General features: G+C 42.0%; 1 protein-coding gene across 1 annotated transcript in view; it reads right to left on the bottom strand.

The window, feature by feature from the left end:
- Window positions 1–14,517, bottom strand: part of galnt9 (polypeptide N-acetylgalactosaminyltransferase 9) — a 79,753-nt gene extending 65,236 nt beyond the window's left edge. Inside the window, exons 1-2 of the mRNA XM_069706613.1 lie at window positions 13,308–14,517; window positions 1,490–1,670 (exon numbers count right to left, since the gene is read on the bottom strand). Of these exons, the coding sequence (XP_069562714.1) occupies window positions 1,490–1,670; window positions 13,308–13,548 (422 nt within the window). The 5' untranslated portion in view covers window positions 13,549–14,517. The remainder of the gene's footprint in view (window positions 1–1,489; window positions 1,671–13,307) is intronic.
- Window positions 14,518–17,639: the final 3,122 nt, after the last annotated feature.

The following is a 17,639-nucleotide window of genomic DNA, read 5'->3' as shown; positions in this document are numbered from 1 at the left end:
AGTGGCATTGCACAACGGCTGGTGTTCGCAGAAAGTGGAAGTGGAAGTAGTTGCAAGTTTCAAATTACCTCAAATCTTTGGTCTGAACTGGGCTTTAGTCTTTCAGATTTGTGTAATTTGAGAGAGCATGATCATGTCACTGTGATTCAGATGTATTTAAAATCAAAATTTCATAATTCAAAATAGTAGTTATGAGGGAAAGGTGACTTGAAAACTACATTTAAGGTTCCCTTCAAAATCAATTTCTTAAGTGTTCCTGTATTGCAGTAGTCACCATTATCAGTTTTATTTGTAATATTTATTATTATGTTATTTTCCTACAAGTTCTTTAATGTGTAAATCTGGCGGCCAACAAAACACTTCCACCACCTCTGTACAAAATGTCTGACAAGAGAAATATCCAGTATTGCAGAGGAGGTCTAAAACAAAGTCTCCTCGGCCATCAGCCAGTGAAAATGCAAGTAACGTTAATGCCAAACACTGTAAAATGGATTTTAAACAAAACAGAAATGTGCTTCTTTAAATTACATTTTTTTATCACAGAACAATTTTAGTGCTAGAATGCATTGCTCTGTGACTCATTTAAAATTGAGGTAAGTTTACTACATGCCATGTACCATTGGGACACCAAAGGCAACTTGTGCAAAATTAATGTTATAAACCAAAGTGTACAGGAATTTCTCCTGCTGGCAGCCATTAAATTTACAAGGATGACATTTGCATTTTCCTCTTTAATATGAGAGCCAGAGTGAGGCCGTTTTTGATCCGTATGACATTCCATACATCTCAGGAACCGACCTACGGCATGTACAGAGTACAATGTTTCCTGTAAGAATATAGAACCCAGCACCTTGACATATCCCATCTAAGAACCGAGGACACTGCAAATGCAAAAACTCTCACTTTGTTCTTCTTCACGAGGTGCATACTAACGGTTCTGTGTTCGATCACAACCGTTTACACCCATGCTTCATGCATTTAGAAGTAAATGCCTGATTTCTACTATTTCACCATAACGTAATTATATTCTGACTTTATCACTTCCTAAAAGCATAATGAGACATGAGTAATCACTGCACTTTTGATGTGGTCTGAGCTTGCAGGAAGTTCTTGTAAATTCCTGTAATCCCTGACGCCACAGTTTAACCGCACCGCTTATCAACTCTGACTCACGACGTACTGCACTCTGCTTCCAGTCTGGCACATTAAACGTTTTGAGAATTCACCAAAATACCAGTGAAAAATTACAAAAAACAGAACAAAACAGAGTATGCTTGATAATTATGCCAGATTCCTGTCGTGGAGAACATTATGTATATTCATAAGAATAGAACCTATCAACTGCAGCAGGGATTAAACTGGCAAACCCTCCAGTACCAAGTCTTTCGTACGTTTCACAACCCTGCCACGGGGAAAAACAGGTATTAAGCTGAAGTTGGAAAGAGCATGTGGGTGACAGAAAATGAGAAGAAACGGGAGGCGGACACACTTTTTAGGCCTGTAGTCAGGGATGCTCCTGTCCAGAGAGATGCGGTCGCTGAGTTGAGCGTTGTAGCCGTACTCCTCATACTTCCCCTCCGAATCGTGACTGTCCTCTCCCAGAGTGGCAGCAGCTCCCCCCTGGCCAAGGCCTCCGGGCCCTTCCACCAGCCCCATGGGCTTCGCTAAACCTGCCAAGAAAATGACAGAAAGATAGAGATGTTCATGGCCGTGGGTGCAGGCAGACACCCACACATACTCCCAGAGAACAGGGACAAGCAGGTGAGAAGAGAGGCCATGCAGAGGGGCAGCTGATTGACATTCTCTGGCAGTGCGAGGAGACTGGTGTGTGGCAGCTCCGAGACCCGACGGGGCTCATCCATAGGGCATCATTACACTGTCTGTCAATGAAAAAGCTGCAAAACACCCACACGGACACAGACGTCACAGAGATGAGCGGAGCACACCAGAAGCTGAGAGACACAGCGGTAGAAGGGCCAAGACGACAATAGAGAGCGGAGAGAATTTACAGTGCACAGCTGTAAGTCACAGACAGAATATAGCAGACCTGAAACTGTCTGAAAGACAAACGCTCTGAAGTCTACACAGGGAGGGATAATGGTTCTAAATACATGCATCATTCTATTATTGCATAGTACTGTGATGTCATCAGATCAAATAAAAAATGTATATCTTAAAGCTACAGTGCGCGACTTTTACATATAAACATACGTTAAAAAAAAACATACATTTCTTTCAAACCCTTGCCAGACAAGTTGACACAATGCTGACTCAGGCTATCACCACCAGATAAATCTCTCTGTGTTTCAAAGTATGCTGAGTTTTTAAATCAGGTGTCTGGTGTGACATTTCTGCACCGGCTGCAGTGTGAACTGGCTCGTCTCAACTGGACTCAAGGCAGCTGATGGTGTCGCCTATGACTCCACTTTGTCATGTCGCCAGCGGGCAGCCTGAAAACGTTAGGCATATCACCTCTTTAAACAGCCAATCAGCTCGCAGATAAGTCAGCTGGTCACAGTTACAAACTGTCAGCTGATCAAAATGTCAGAGTTTTGGTTGGAAAAAATAGAGGATCATTTCATTAAAGGCCCGATCCAGGAGATCATTCCTGCCCACCGCTATCAGACTGTACAATAAATCACCTCTGGTCAAATCCATCACCCAACAATAATGCCGTTGGCTGTTTGTTTGCTTGTTTGTTTAAATCCTTGCAGTGTTGTTTAGTTAGTTTAATTTAATACTATTCTATTTTATTGTATATATTGTGCATTTTTATATTTAATATTTTTTAACTCTGTTATTTCTATTGCTTTACCTGTGTCTACAATGGTGCTGTCGCGAAAACATTTCCCCTTGTGAGATTAATAAAGTAACTATCTATCTATCTATTAGTTTATTTGAAGAACAGCTGTTTCTGTATGACACCAGAGTTGCAAGTAAAGGTACGAAAAAGACTGAAAAATTGGGGAGTTAGGGGGTCGTTGCTATGGAGATGTAACCCCATGTATTCTAGTTAACTTGGTGTAAACTGGTACTTGCTGCGTCAGTGAATGCGCACTCTGTTGGAATCAGGTTAATTAGCAGTACAGTCACGGGCCTCGATATTCATTAGTGTAATGCTTTCTTGTATTATTTTTTTCGGTGGTGTTTTGTGTTCCTTTAAGGACATTGCGGGCCGGATCCCACCGGTCCCTGGCCTCGGCGCCATATTTTTCCCATGTGTGCCATAATGGCTCGTTATGGCTGCATTGTGGAGGCAGCGTGTATCATCACCATGTTGCTTACAGGTAGTTATTCAAACAGGGCTTGTTCCATGCAGGTCCTTTCTTCTCACAAAGACTGCCTGAAGAGAGGCCAGATCGCCAATCTGTGTGCTTTGTGGTGAATGAGAGTCGGGTCTTGGTCATCACAGTCATGTGATGCATTTGTGGTCTAATACAACAAAAGTCAGCGCTGGATTTAATGTCAGACTTTAACAAAAAAAAACTCTGCTCATTAAAATGACTGATGACCTTGATTTAATCGCTTTGGTGCTGTGACAGTGACTTTTTCTAAAAGGGAAAGAGGAAAATGGGATGCAGTGTCAGAAAATAAATTGTGGCTGATGAGGAGAAAAAGCAAGTTCATACCACTGAGGAACTGTAAGGACATGACCAAAGTGTGTGTGTGTGTGTGTGTGTGTGTGTGTGTGTGTGTGTGTGTGTGTGTGTGTGTGTGTGTGTGTGTGTGTGTGTGTGTGTGTGTGTGTGTGTGTGTGTGTGTGGCAGTTTAGTGCCAGCAATATTTTTGCTTCCCCCATTACTAGAAATTGTTGGGTTATGCTGAAAATGCATTATATGAAAGCTGCATTCTGTACTGTACATTTAAATTTACTGTGGTAATACTGTGATAATTTGGAGTAAATGACATGCGGATTTTGCCTCGGAAAAAAATGGCGGTCTGTTTCGAGAGATTACCTTCAATTCCTACTAACTACAAACATCCACATACGCTGTTTCATCATATCGGTTGTACTCGCTATTAGAAAATAAAATCCCGATACAGGGACATGGTCGTTGTCCCATGCGTATGGTAAACAAACCTTTATGCTGCACACAAAAGGCATGTATCTGAAATAACTATTTTGTAGCGTATTGCTTTAGAAAATCTCACAAGAAAAGGAAGAAATCAAATATAATTCAGAATCACGGAAAGATTAAAAAGCTTCTGTTATTAAACTCCCGTCAGCATCATCCAAAATCATCTTTGTTCAGCACCTAAACGTTAAAGAGTTTGTTCCAACAAGACCATGGTGTCATGTATCTGCCAGCCTTCACTTTTGTTCGACTATTCAAAATTCTATGAAACTGAAGGATAATGTCAGATAATTGTTATGCGAGCCAAGCTTGCAGTGTGGCCTCCACAGAATAATCGAGCTGCGTCTGTTCTCCATATCAACAGATGGACACACAGACAGTAAGTAAACAGCGCATACCAATGAAGAGCTCAGCTCTCAGCTTCACCCCCTCCAGGAACTGCGGAGTAATCACCATATTTGGATGGCCTCAAATCCTCGGGTGCAACTGAAGATTTGTAATTGGAGCTGAATGGTTGCAAACTGGCTTCTCCCGTGAGAGGGATTTAGCGAGCCCTGCACCAGCCAATGCGGTGGCATTTTGACAAGTATGGGTGGGGTTCACGTCACGGACAAGCCATCTGGCATAGCTGCCCGTGTCACACAATAACACAGATACCCTCCAGAGCCGGAGACTCGAGTCTGGAGGGCCACTCTGTCTCTGTGTGAGTCTTGGAAGCAGGACAATGCCTGCCAGCTTTGCTTTCTGGTTGCTGCGTTATTTTGCTTTCTCCTGCCTTTGACTGCCGCTGTCTGAAGGAAGGAAATTCCATTATGGGATGAGACCTGAAAGTCTGATGCTCTGTTGTTAGTCTGTAGCACTTCCTTGTTGGTTTACAGATTCAAGACAAGTAATTTGAGGATGGGGTGTTATGCGTTTCTGCAGTAAACTGATGCCATTTACAGGCTTTTACGGGCTTTTTTGGATGTTGCGGGGTTCTGTTTTTCGAGGCAGCTTCTGATAAAAACCTGCTCTGATAATGCTCTGCAGGTCAGTTGAGGTGGTAAAATTGCTCTGCATGGCTTTGATTCATCCATCATGTTTTCTCCATTTCGTCTTTTATTCTTGTGAAATTTGTTTGGAAGAAAGCAGAAAGTCGTATCGAAATGAATATGCATAGATTCATCACCATCAAAACCCAAATACTCCTTTTACACCGCAACGTTTCCGTCCGAAAATGGATTGCTTACAAAACAAAAATAGAAGCTTTTAATACATATCTTGAAAGGAAGAATTGTGTTTTTCTGTGGGTAGCGCGTCTCTCCAACAACACCAACACTGAGGATTAAGAGCTTTATTCTCTCAACGACTACACCAGTTAAAAATGTATGTACACATGATCCTGTGAGGCACTTTGTATAAAAGCATCCAGCAAGTGGGCTGTTATGTTCTGGTAAAAAAAAAAATATGACAATGCCAAAAGGCCCACGCTGCTCACTGTAATGCTGTGACCAGCACAATGGGGAAAAAGACACAAAAACTAAAACTAATATCACACCTGTCAGGTTTGACAACACAACTTGAAAATCTTAAAATTTCCATGCATTTCCTGTGTGGTATTCCTTCATTCAGTGTTTCCGATGTGGGACTAACACTCCAGGCAGCACTGTGGCACTTTCATCATTTCACTACGAGGCAATTACAGCCCAACATCTGCTTCTTCCCCTCAGGCTTCATTCCCATCCAATGTGGATCCTTCACAACATTAGGCGCCAGTTTGAATGTCATTGTGTCCGAGTGTGCATCTGTCTCTGTTCTCGTTGTTCACAATCCATTTGTCCAAAATCCCCCTGACAGGATACAGTAAACCCACAACAGTTCTAAATTGTGCAGCAGCTCTCAGAATGTGTCTGATCTGGCCCTTTATAAGATAGAGTCTCAAATTCAAAGATGACCCCATTTTTAATGAATGATTTAAAAGCAAGAGTGGATTTATGCGTGTCCAAAGCGATGCAGTGGCGTTCTAAATATTGATGTCGATGGGAGGTGGGGGAATCAGCGATCTCTTGAAGAAGAGGAAAATAACTTGTTCTAAAGAGGTTTAAAGCCTTCAAAGGCCAAAACAAATCTATGAAATATTGAGAGCTGGGAGAAAAGCTGCATTAAATCTAGCACTTCCACTCATAATAGCAGCACGCATGTCAAGAGGATGACAACTCTGATTTAGAAATTGGTAACACTAGACCCCTAAAAGTTCTCAGTGCAATGAAACAATGGCACGTTGTCTTTTTCAAACATTTGAAACAGGCATTGAACTAAAAATGCAACTACACCAACTATGGAGTACAAAACTGCAGAGGCACGATTTAAAGCAACAAAAAAAATTACCCTCATTGCTCATTCGTTATCAGTCTGTGTTCTGTATCAATGTGCATCAAACTAGCAAAATCACACCAGCATGTGTTGTTTGTATATTGTTAACACATAAAAACAGTTGTTCTAAGGGATCAATATTGGCACATTGTTCAGTATAAAAACAAACCAAAAAACATGCTGTGCCTGCAATGGCAAGACACAGAGATAAATAAAATAAATAAAGTTGAATTTTCAGTCATGAAAAAACAGAAAACTAATGCCAGGCTTTAATATTGGGTCATGGTGTGTAAATTATAAAATCTTTTTCCTATATTTGTTGCCATTTTGCCAAATCTACACCATGGAAATCCATGCAGCCTGTTACCTGTATCACCATGGATGCGCAGACGACCGTCACCAAGGTTACTTTTCATCTAAAAACATGTTTGAATCTTATAACTCTGAGGCAAAAGCAAGTGATAAGGAGCCCCTTTTTGCAAGATCTCTGAGCTGAATGGTGTCAATTTGGTGACAGGCCATCTTAGCAGTGAAAAGATATATTGCACAACATGTCCTCTGTAAAATTCACATCTGGTCAGAGTGCATTCGCTCTTCATGTCTAAACAACGCAAATGCTTTTGTTAACATCCTTGGTTGTCAACTAATGCTGTTGCACTTTTGTACTAGTTTGTCATAAAGATATGGATAAACAATCAAAGTGTAGCAGTTCAATGAAAAACCATTTACATCATCAATTATCCAGCCTGACAAACTGGCATATGCCCCCCCTGTTATTGGATGGCACCTTTAAATGCGGGTAATGTACTCATTGCATGACTCTAAGGCAACAGTATAAATAAGAGAAACGCTCGCTCCATTTCAAATTGACATTATTGTCTGCGGCTGCCTGCTGATTGTCAGGTGAGCCGCTGAATTCATTATCATGATTCCTCAAGGCTGAGCAGAATTGATTCTTATCTGTTTCTGAAACTGTGTTGTCAACCAGCACCTCATCTACATATCATTATTGGAATATATTTCATTTCATCAGGCTTCGCCCTGCTGAGATGTGGCGTCCCTACAGCCGACGCCATTACACACGGCAACAACAACATACGTCAATGCACACCGCGATACGTATCATTAAGATACAGTCCGTGCATTGTGTGTGTGTCAGCGAGGAAGAAAGTGTGGCATTTCTTGTTTCTCCTCAAGTATTTTTTCCCAGCAGGCTTAGCATATAAACAGCATTAGTTTCTTTGCCATAATTGGGCATTATAGATAAGAAGCATATCTGGTGCTGCAGCTGGGCCTGTGAGGCTGCCATCCCATCAGCACCTACGCACTGGGAGAGGATCGGGAGTGACATGCATGGCTGATGACAAGAGTCTCAGTGTGACCGTGAGCTGTGGGACAACAGCCGAGCTCAAACACTGACACATGCAGAGCTGGTCAGAGGAGTAAACTGAGTAGTAGCACGTTGACTTGCTAACAGCAATATCTGTTTTTTAAGCATCTCTGCTTCGAGTGACAGAATACTAGAAGGAAGGCAGCCAATCAAACGAACGTCAGGCAGTCTCGTGTGAGTCATAGCCTATTAAACTTTAACAGTAATACCATCAGAATGAACATAATCAAACTGATGTTTTGTACTGGCCTTTTTATACATGCCACTGACTGGCGCCTTTACCCCTCCCTGAAGACTGATTAGTCAAGCAGCTGAGCAAGTATAGACTGTCAATCTTTTCATATCTCTGCAGGCTGAAGTGTATTGGGTTGTAGTAAGAGTAATATTGGTGCGTTTTCCCCTGTCACACTGCAAAGATAAAAATTCGCTGCACCGCTACTGAGCCTTACAGGTGATTTTTCAAGGTGATTACATGCTGTATTACAAAGACAAAAAAAGATCCTGCAACCCAAAAAGCTTATTTTTTTGCAAAGATAACAATTACATAAAGAGAACTTAATGTAAAGAGAACTAAAACTATTTTGCAGGGTCCAGTTTGCCACAGCCCGGTATGATAGACTTGTCTACCTCTATCTGAAATGAAGGACCTATCGTTTCAAAAATGTCGTTAATCTGCCAGTTTTATATGTCCCATGAACAGAAAGCACTCCCTGTGTCCGAGAGCACTCCCTGTTCCCGGTATAGTGCATTCAATTTTCTGTCCAAATTTTGTGTGTAAATGTATTCACTGTAGCACCCTCAAAAATTAGACGATGGAAGGCAAAAAGTAGTATTTTATGCTAGAAATCCCAGAATGCAATGCACCACATATTATAGATGCCAAAATGACTCGACAGATTAATTGGAGTGGTCAGGAATTTGAAACACCTTCTTCTTGCAGTTGTTAAAAAAAAACGTGGTGTCACAACTGTGTCAAAACTGACAGAGAATTTTAGGATCAGTGTATTAGATGTTTGTAAATGCACTACGAAGGTCTGAGCAAAACTATAGCAAAGGTTAACCATTCACCTGTGTTACAAGGTTAAAGGTTAAAGTAGGATGGAAAAAGAGAGAGAACTGTTATCAGTGTTTAAAATATCCATTTCTATCTTTCTAAATGATGGCAGCTAATCTTATGTGTGTTCATTTAGGCCAGTCAGACTTCCAGGGCTTCAGCAGGTAAGTACCAGCACGGAGCTATTTATTGGTTCTAATGTGGTACTTAAGGTCAAAATGCTGCTTCATAAGCTTGTTAACAAGCTTAAAACCCCCTCATCTGATTACCCAAAGCTGGTGGCATCCACAGCAGAGCAGTGCTGCTGATAACCCTCTTGTTGCTCATTTCTGAGCCGAACGGGCTGCTGATAAAGCTTGACCATTGTTTTCTTGTTGGGAGTCTGGTGACTGTCCATCAGACAACCATAAAAGAGTAATTCTCTGACTTGTTTATGTCCTTCAAATCTAATTGGACCCTGCTGCAGCTCCCATGGCCTGCCATTGGTAGGCAATAAACAACAGCGGGAATGGGCAATTAGTTCATATCGCTGCTGGACATGGTAATAGTTATTGGCGCACAGAGTCCTCTCACCATAGTTATTCCCACTGGCCATAGAATACAATTTGTGGTCTGTGTACGATTTGGAAAAAAGGCCAACGACCTGGGATATGAGGATATGATTAAGTATGCCATTAAAGAGCTCAAGACAAATCATGGAGGGACTGTGACAGCAGGCAAATGTTTCTAGACAGTGTGCACTCCTGTTTCTGTCAAAGAAAAATTATGTAACTGCAACTGATTGCTTTTTCTGTGTCTGACTTGGACTGCAAAGACACAGAGAGAAAGAGATTGTTGCTAGAAGGAATTGTTTGCAAATTGTACGTTCAAATTTGTCAGAATAATATTGAACATCTGGATTTGTTGAATGAGTGATTTTAGTAAACGTGTTATATGGGAGCTCAATTTAAAATTCAGTGTAACAGCCTGACACCGAATGTAATTATTACTGAATGAATATAGTTTCTGGACAATGTCTGGAGACTCAGAGCTACAAAATGCTTTTATTTTCTTGTATGGTAAATGGAAGTAGGCAACTGTGCCAAGTTTGCGCTTAGTTTGTCCATCGTCTCTTCAGTTAATAACTGACAATTAAGGTCTTTACACACTGAGGGAGTTTTTTATGCGATTAATTCACACGTCAATATATTTCGAGAACTGTTGTATTTGTCATGATTTTTTTTCACACGTGACAGAACGTGAATATTACGAGCTGAAAACACAACTTTGTTTTTTGGAAGGAGGACAATGTTTCTGAGCTTTCGCAAGCTGAGATGTAAATAAAGGTATCAATCTATCAAGTTGTGCAAGCAGAACAGACATCATGTCGCACAAGTTCAGCTCAGTTACTTCAAATGAATTGAAGCAAAAGTCTGCAATGTCAAACAGTTAAAGGAGACATGGTCATATTGCAAAGTGGCCGTCGGAGAGGACGGTGAGGTGAACATATCCAGCGCCTCAGCTGATGCTCTCTTAGCTCTCCTTCTCTTTCTCTACCTTGTAAAAGGGGTTGTAACCAAAATCTCCTCTTGTTATATTGAGAAAGGAGCAGGCCAAGATCAGCGATGGATCACCGGAAGATGTTCCAATCCATTTTTTTTTTTTTTTTCTGATTTGGGGCGAATTTTTTCAAACCTTTTCTTCAACAAGTGTTACATCTGTTTCAAATTCACATCACTGTCGGTTTGAAAAGTTTTAATGCAAAATATTCTCAGGCAAGTATTTCGCATCATCTTGTATATTTTTCTATGGATCCGCCACTGTGTAAAGGCCTCAACTCTCTCCACTTGTCAAAGCCCTGCAAATTGCGTCCCAACTACATGGACTCAACTGTGTTGCACGGGGGAGTCAGATCTGAGAATAATTTATAAATCTGATATAACTCTTTGGACTGCATATCTCTAGCCTGAGAAGAAATGTATACCTTTCAACCAATACTCGGGGAAGAAGTCAAACTTGCATCACACATATGGAACGAGACGCTGTCCTGAACTCATTACCATTTTCAGCTGCGACAACCCAACTCTATAATCTCACAAAAAAATATATCCAGTATAGTGCAGACAGAGCACGTTTCTGTCCCACAGCCGTCATACTGTATAGAGTTGACTGGCTCCCTTGTATTCTCTCTGTATAAAGCTAAGTGACTGAGAGGATGCATTGTACGTTTTGAGAAGCAGTGCCTGCTGGCTGGATGCCAGATGCCAAGCATAACTCAAAGTGACAGAGTGACCCTCAAATAGCTGCCCAAGCTCCAGCATAATAACAAGATCATGCAGAAACAGTCCACAACCGCACTGTTGTGGGGCCGTGAAGCTTTAAAAACGTCTTTCAGCAGACAGTCAATGGACTATCAAGACTTTTCTTCTGGATCTTTTTAGGACTCAGTTAAGTTCCAGTTATTTCTTATCTGTGTGTCCTTGAATTCTGGGTTTCAGCAGCTTTCAGCAGCTTTCAGTGGCCTGAATTGTTGAAGGGGTATTACCAGATCTCCGACCTCTACTGGTGACTAACATGAAATACAACAACACAAGCAGAAATTGCCTCCTGCAATTCACACAGATGATAAAGTTACGATTTCCCAGGAGAGAAAAGGAAGCTAGTAAATAAACTCACTTTACCAATTGAATAGAAATCAATCAGCAACACAATGCAAAGCAGGAACAATCGACCATGCCGCCTCCTCACTATTTGGCTTTGACAACAAGACATATAGTATTAGATTTTGTAGAAGAATCTCAATTTAAAAATACATCCGTCCTCACTGTTGAGCGAATAAGTTGCTGAAATGTTGTGGACAAGGAGTTCCACAACTCCAGAGAAATATACTTTTCCAAAGTCAGAGTCCGTGTTGTTGTTCAGTCAACCCCTGCAGATGCGTTAGGATCTGGCTATGATGTCAGGTAGTAAAACATTTCTGTGGCAGTCTTAACAGTGTGCGAACATTTCAATTGTGATCCCACTTAGCCTCAATTTCCTGTGAGTGAGCACTACATGATGGAACAAAAAATAACTTTTTAATTTACCAAATGTGTTTCTTTCACTCCAGCAGTGACCAGCGGAGGAGTCAGTAAATATCATCAGTTATCCTACAGTTTTTATTGAAAAATAATTGAAGATAATGTTGGCAAAGAGTCACTTCAAAGAAAGAGAATGCCATTGGACTTGTGACCTATATTAGTAGGTTAAAACGTTGAAGTAGTTTTGAAAAAGAGGGAGAGTCGCTAGAACTGAAAAGCAATGAGTTTGTCAATAAACAGAACATTTATTTTACGGTTTTCTCTCCACAAATGTGACGATTCTTTGAAAATCTATATTTTTAACATTTAAATACATCACTTCATGACCAAAACTATAAATCGATTCATTGAGAAAACAGATTAACGATCAAATAAACAGTGCAATCAATGATGTTTTTTTTTATTATTATAAATTGTTTCAAGCCCATGCATTGAGTCAACCCTAACTTTGCCTGCTTAATGTTAGAAATACATATTTGTGTGTAAATACTGTGATTTTGAAATGAATTTTGAGGATGTAAAAGGGTTGTTTGCAACATTAAAGTTAATAAAAACTGGAACTAATTTTTATAGTTATAAACTTCAAGCATGTGTGTGAACAAACATCGGACTGTGTCTTTGTTGGGATTGTGAGGCTTTTTTCCCACAGGAGAATAAGACCAGGAGTTAGGCAGAGTCAGATGTAACCTGATTTTAAAGATTGCTGCTCTGCCGAGGAGACCGAATCTGCCCCACAGACTAATGGCCATGTAATGAAATACAAGTCTGTCATTCCGTTACAGAGCCATTACATTAGGCTCTCCTTCAAAACTCAGACTCCTTGTTAAATCTGATATGTTTCACCAGCTGTGCCTCCAGTGAAATGACAGGAGCAGCTGCTGACACACAGACTTTCCCCTCAGTCAGATTCTATACAGAAGTACAGACATCAGTACCGAAAGAAGAAGTTTATGTGAAGTTTACAACAAGTCAATTATTGTGTAGGGATGTCAGGAGTCTGATGGGCTGTTAAAGAATATGGCCCAGTAAAGTCTGTCAGCACATTCAGAAAGTATTGCACTATAATGCATCACTCTGCTTCATTAGCGTCTACACAAGGAGGTTGCCGCTTTAGTCAGCGGACTTTCACTCACCAGCAACGTTTGACATCGTTCCATATGTGAAATGAAGCAGGTTTTTTTCACAGGCTGACAGAAAAATATACATGAGTCATTGTCCAGATGGACAGAAAAACTCACCTATGCACCGACACACTATTCTACACTGCACAGGGGCTGTCTCTTTTATATAACATCTGTGATTTGGTGGTATTTTTTTTTATATACATATGTCATTGCTTTTGCCAGTGTTCTGATTACGAAGGACTTCAAGCCTACCGTTTAACTGATTGTAGACCACATCCTCCAGCCTCTCCAGCCTCTGGAGAATAGACTGCCTGTCCACCAAGTTGGAAACTTTGCCATTCCTGGCTCGCAGCCTCTGGTCAGAAATACGCCCTATCTGGATGAGTTCCTCGGATCGGTCCTGGATCCTGCAGTACACCGAGAACAGGATAATCCCCACGAACACCAAGATGTTGACGGTCAGCAAAGTTTTGATTTTCCGTGCCACAGCCATGAAAGAGAATATTGTCTGGCTGACTCAGTCAAGCCCAGCAACTGTTCATGTGTGGTTGACCTGCTCTGTCACCTTTGCTGTGTGTTGCGGGAAGGAGGAGGGGAGGACTTTGTGCTCGGTGGGGAGAAGGTCAACTCGTGGAGACCTGGAGGAGCGGACTTGTTCCGTTCAGCACCACGGACAGCTCAGGAGGCTGCGCTCACTTCCTAGCGGGGCATCTCAGCCGTCACATGGAAGTTCAAGGTGGGGAAAAGGTTGCTGGCCGTCCACGGTGCTCTGCTCCAGTCGGTGAGCGATGCTTTTACGGGCTTCACGAGCCGAGAAACAGCTGCACACGCTTTCCCCCCCCCTCCGTCGCTCGAGCTACATATTACAGGCGAGAAATGACACCGGGGAAGGCATTCATCCTCCTGAACAGCCTACGGCAGTTGCAAGACATCTCTCCTCCGCAACGTGGTAAGTCGCCAGTTCCTTAGCCCCAATATGTCTCGTCCATCTTACAGGAGATGCGCTGCAATAACCGCTCGTATCGAAGCATCCTCCTGCTATCACTGCTTCCTCGCGGCATCTCCTTTGTCAAAGACGTTGTGGTCACTCGATCCGTCCCGCTGTGCAGATCCGGGGAGCTTATGTCCAGAAAATATGTTCACGCTTCAAAAACAAGGCGGCGTTTCTCCCTCTCTCTCTCTCTCTCTCTCTCTCTCTCTCTCTCTCTCTCTCTCTTTTCCACTCTCCCTCCGTCTCTCTCGCTCTGTGTTTGCGTCCCGTCAGTCCATCGTTGCTTCCCTCGTCGGCGGTGCAGTGTCAGATGAGTTGAGAGCAGATTTGCCCTCAAATGCAGCGAAACGATGCCGTAGCTCGGTGTCGGTGGGAGATATACAGCCGGGCTCTGGCATGCTGTCTCTCCTCTCCTTTCCTCTCCTCTCCTCTCCTCTCAGCCTCTCCGCTCTCTGTCAGGGAGGAAGAGCCGCCGCTGCGTCCTGACGTTTAGAGGCACAATCATGAATATTCACGAGCTGTGTTGGGCTCGCTGGATAAAATAAACAGCTCGACTATGAAAGCAGCAAATACTTCCACTCGGCAGAGCAGCCTTTTCCTCCAATCAGTTAGTGAACTGTGAAACATTTGTGCTAAGATGTGTTCAAAGATTTTGCCATTTGATCCGTAATGAGTAGGTTAACAGTTTCCATCTCACCTCGGATGCCACTGCCAGGAGCAACTTCAAGTTTCACATCCATTTAAAAAAAATAATAATAATAATAATTTGCGTTTTGTGCTCCTGCTCTTGCAAACATGCGTGCTCAAAATTCAGAAGTAGCCCTTGACGATCATTTCACCAATCCCATGCTTGACTAGACTCTAAACTCCACATCATATTAGAGCAAACAAACTGTAGAGAGAAAATGGCCTATTTCCAAACAGACCTACTAGGAAGGCATGAATCATCCTTTTCTATTAGTTTTAACAACCATCAGGAGAGCAGTTCGACTTGTATCTACAAAAAGGAATGAAGAACAATCACCTGCACTGCACTGCAGCCCACGCTGTTGACTGATCTCTGAAGTGCAGAGAGGAAACCCCACTCTAAAACCACGTATCTGAAGACATCTGTTTGATAGAGCCATGCTAATTCGAACTATCAGCCAATTCAAATTACTACCTACTCAATACTGTAACCTGCCTCCTGCCGTGATGAGCTCCTTGTCTCCAAGTCCAAATGAATTACGGCACGAGTAAATCACGTACAAAGAGATTCAGTCTCACTGTACTTTTACTTGATTAGGCAAACCCAGACGTGGCAGCGGCCGCCCAAAGCACTTTGATCCCACGAGTGGATCTCAGATTTATGCTCTTCACTCTAATCAAATGTTAACTCGGACTGAAAAACCTTCACAGTTTGCACATTTCTTTGTCAGAAGACAGGTCTCTAAATGTCTTAATGGTATACATCTTCAAAATATAATCAATTCTGCTTTGCAGATTCGAGAGCTTTTCGTATTTTTTAATCTTCTCGGAGATCATTTTCAAAGAGCGCGACCTCATTTCTGTCAAGACACAAACTTACTGAAATGTTCTGCGAAGTCCCTGAAATCCAACATTTTTAAGGGTGTGAAAAACCAAGGCTTGTACAAGGCTCCCACTGTTCTCTGTGTTGTGACGATACGCTGCATTTCCTACGATTACCCCTTTTTTGTTTTAACGCCTGTAACACATACTTCCTCTCCAGCCCTGCAGCTCTTGCGTTTCCCAGCGCTGTATGACAAGAACATTTCAAATAATTGGCTTTGCATGGAGTGTTTAATTAGGATTCCTACTGCACAGGACTCCCTTTCCAAAAGGTGCTGATTTGATTCAAGGTCTGCAGAAAGCGACTGTGGGGAAATCACCGTTACAGCCACCTCATCCGCCGTGCGGGCCTCAGCACAGCTGCTTATGCAGCAGCTACGGTATTACTGCCCCCCGACGCTGCTCTACAAGACTCTCTGAAGACTTCGCCTCGGTTTTCTGCGTTCAGCATCCTGCACGCCTCTGTGACTGCAGACACTGGCGCTCGAGTGTTTTAACCATATTAACCTGGGTCACTGCCAGCTGCACTTTAGTCATCCCACTCACTGCTTCCACATAAGCCACTTGAACACATGCAGTGGGAGGACACAAGGCACGTAGACGTACGTGTACGTAGGTCTACTGCAAGACAGCCACAAGTACCTGCGGCTATGTATTCATCCAATCTATATTCACCGGAAGCATAAAGTAGTAGCTTCCACAGTCACTAATCTGTCAAGAGGAGAGCTCATTAAAATGCGTATAAAAGTCAACAATCAATAGGCTTGTGTCAATAATATGAACAGATGCCCCTTAAAGCGACCTCGTTATGTTGTCATATTAAATACAATTTTGCAGTCAAAACTAATTACAGTGATTTTTTTTTTTTTTTTTTTTCATTAATAAAAGGAAGAAATGAATGTATTGATGGATAAATCCTAAACCCTCATTTAGCTTCCAGGTCACTGAGAACACTGATACATTAATCCACAGTGGACATTTACTGTTAAGTCTTTAAGATTTTTTTTTAATGTCTTAGAAAACAAGTCCATCTATCCTTCCACAATTAAATAAGCAGCTTTTCCCTCAGTGGACGTTTGCTACAACAAGCCAACGACAGGATAAGACGTGGGTCCATGCTAGCGTACAAGAGAGACATTAGACATTAGACATTAGCTAGAAAGATAATGTAGGTCGTGGGTCATATGTTTATGGCTTTTTCAGCAAACAGTTGCCTATTTACACATCAAGCATATACGGATTGCATCAACATTAGCATTCATTTACAGTCATTGTTTTGGTGACCCAGCAAATGTATAAGTTGCATGTTTACTCTCCTTCTGTTTTGGTCTCCACCAGCTCCTGTAAAAGATATCTGTCTTTTTAGCACCTATATTTCTCCACTACGGTTCAGCAGGTAGCTTTACTTTGCTAACCGTGTGCTGTTTGGAATTAGACAGGTAACCTACTTTTAGTGCGAGAGCTTTTTCGCTGAAAAAGGGAACTTCATTTATCCGGGACTGAGGAGTGATCATACCTTGCAAGTTGCGGGTCAACAAAACATTGAAAAGAATGATGCTGAAACAGTCGAGAGAGCTGAGGAGCTGCAGAGCCAGGTGATAATTCTCTGTGGTTTCATCAGCACCATAAGTAACACGTTACATTTTACACGTTAGATCTGTCCAGTAAATAAAGGCAGGTAGGAGCACAGGCAGTCTTTGCTTGGAAGACAGTAACTCCTGTAAAACACAAGGCACTAAGTGCTTTGTTGGGGACCATTTAGTTTGCTCCACTCCAGTGATTTTAGTACACTGGGCACTCTCCGAAGCTTCTCTTCACCGTTTGGTTCACGAGAGCCCGACATGTCTGGACAGAGTGAACGTGTTCAGACAAGATGCTACAATGCGAAGGCTGCTGGATGTCGACAGATCACATATCCACAACATCGCAAGAAATATTTTTCCGGCTCAGTAAAAAAACAACATCAAAATAACTTTGTCAGTTTTTTCTTTATGTCTTTGGTACTGTGCTCCTGTGTTTATTTA

Source organism: Brachyistius frenatus, unplaced genomic scaffold, assembly GCF_029030835.1.
Source record: "Brachyistius frenatus isolate BFR_SWC_R1_liver_20210118 unplaced genomic scaffold, ASM2903083v1 Contig_64, whole genome shotgun sequence".
Taxonomy (NCBI): Eukaryota; Metazoa; Chordata; class Actinopteri; family Embiotocidae; genus Brachyistius; species Brachyistius frenatus.
Note: the sequence above shows the minus strand (reverse complement) of the source record. Positions and strands in the feature narration are given on the sequence as shown.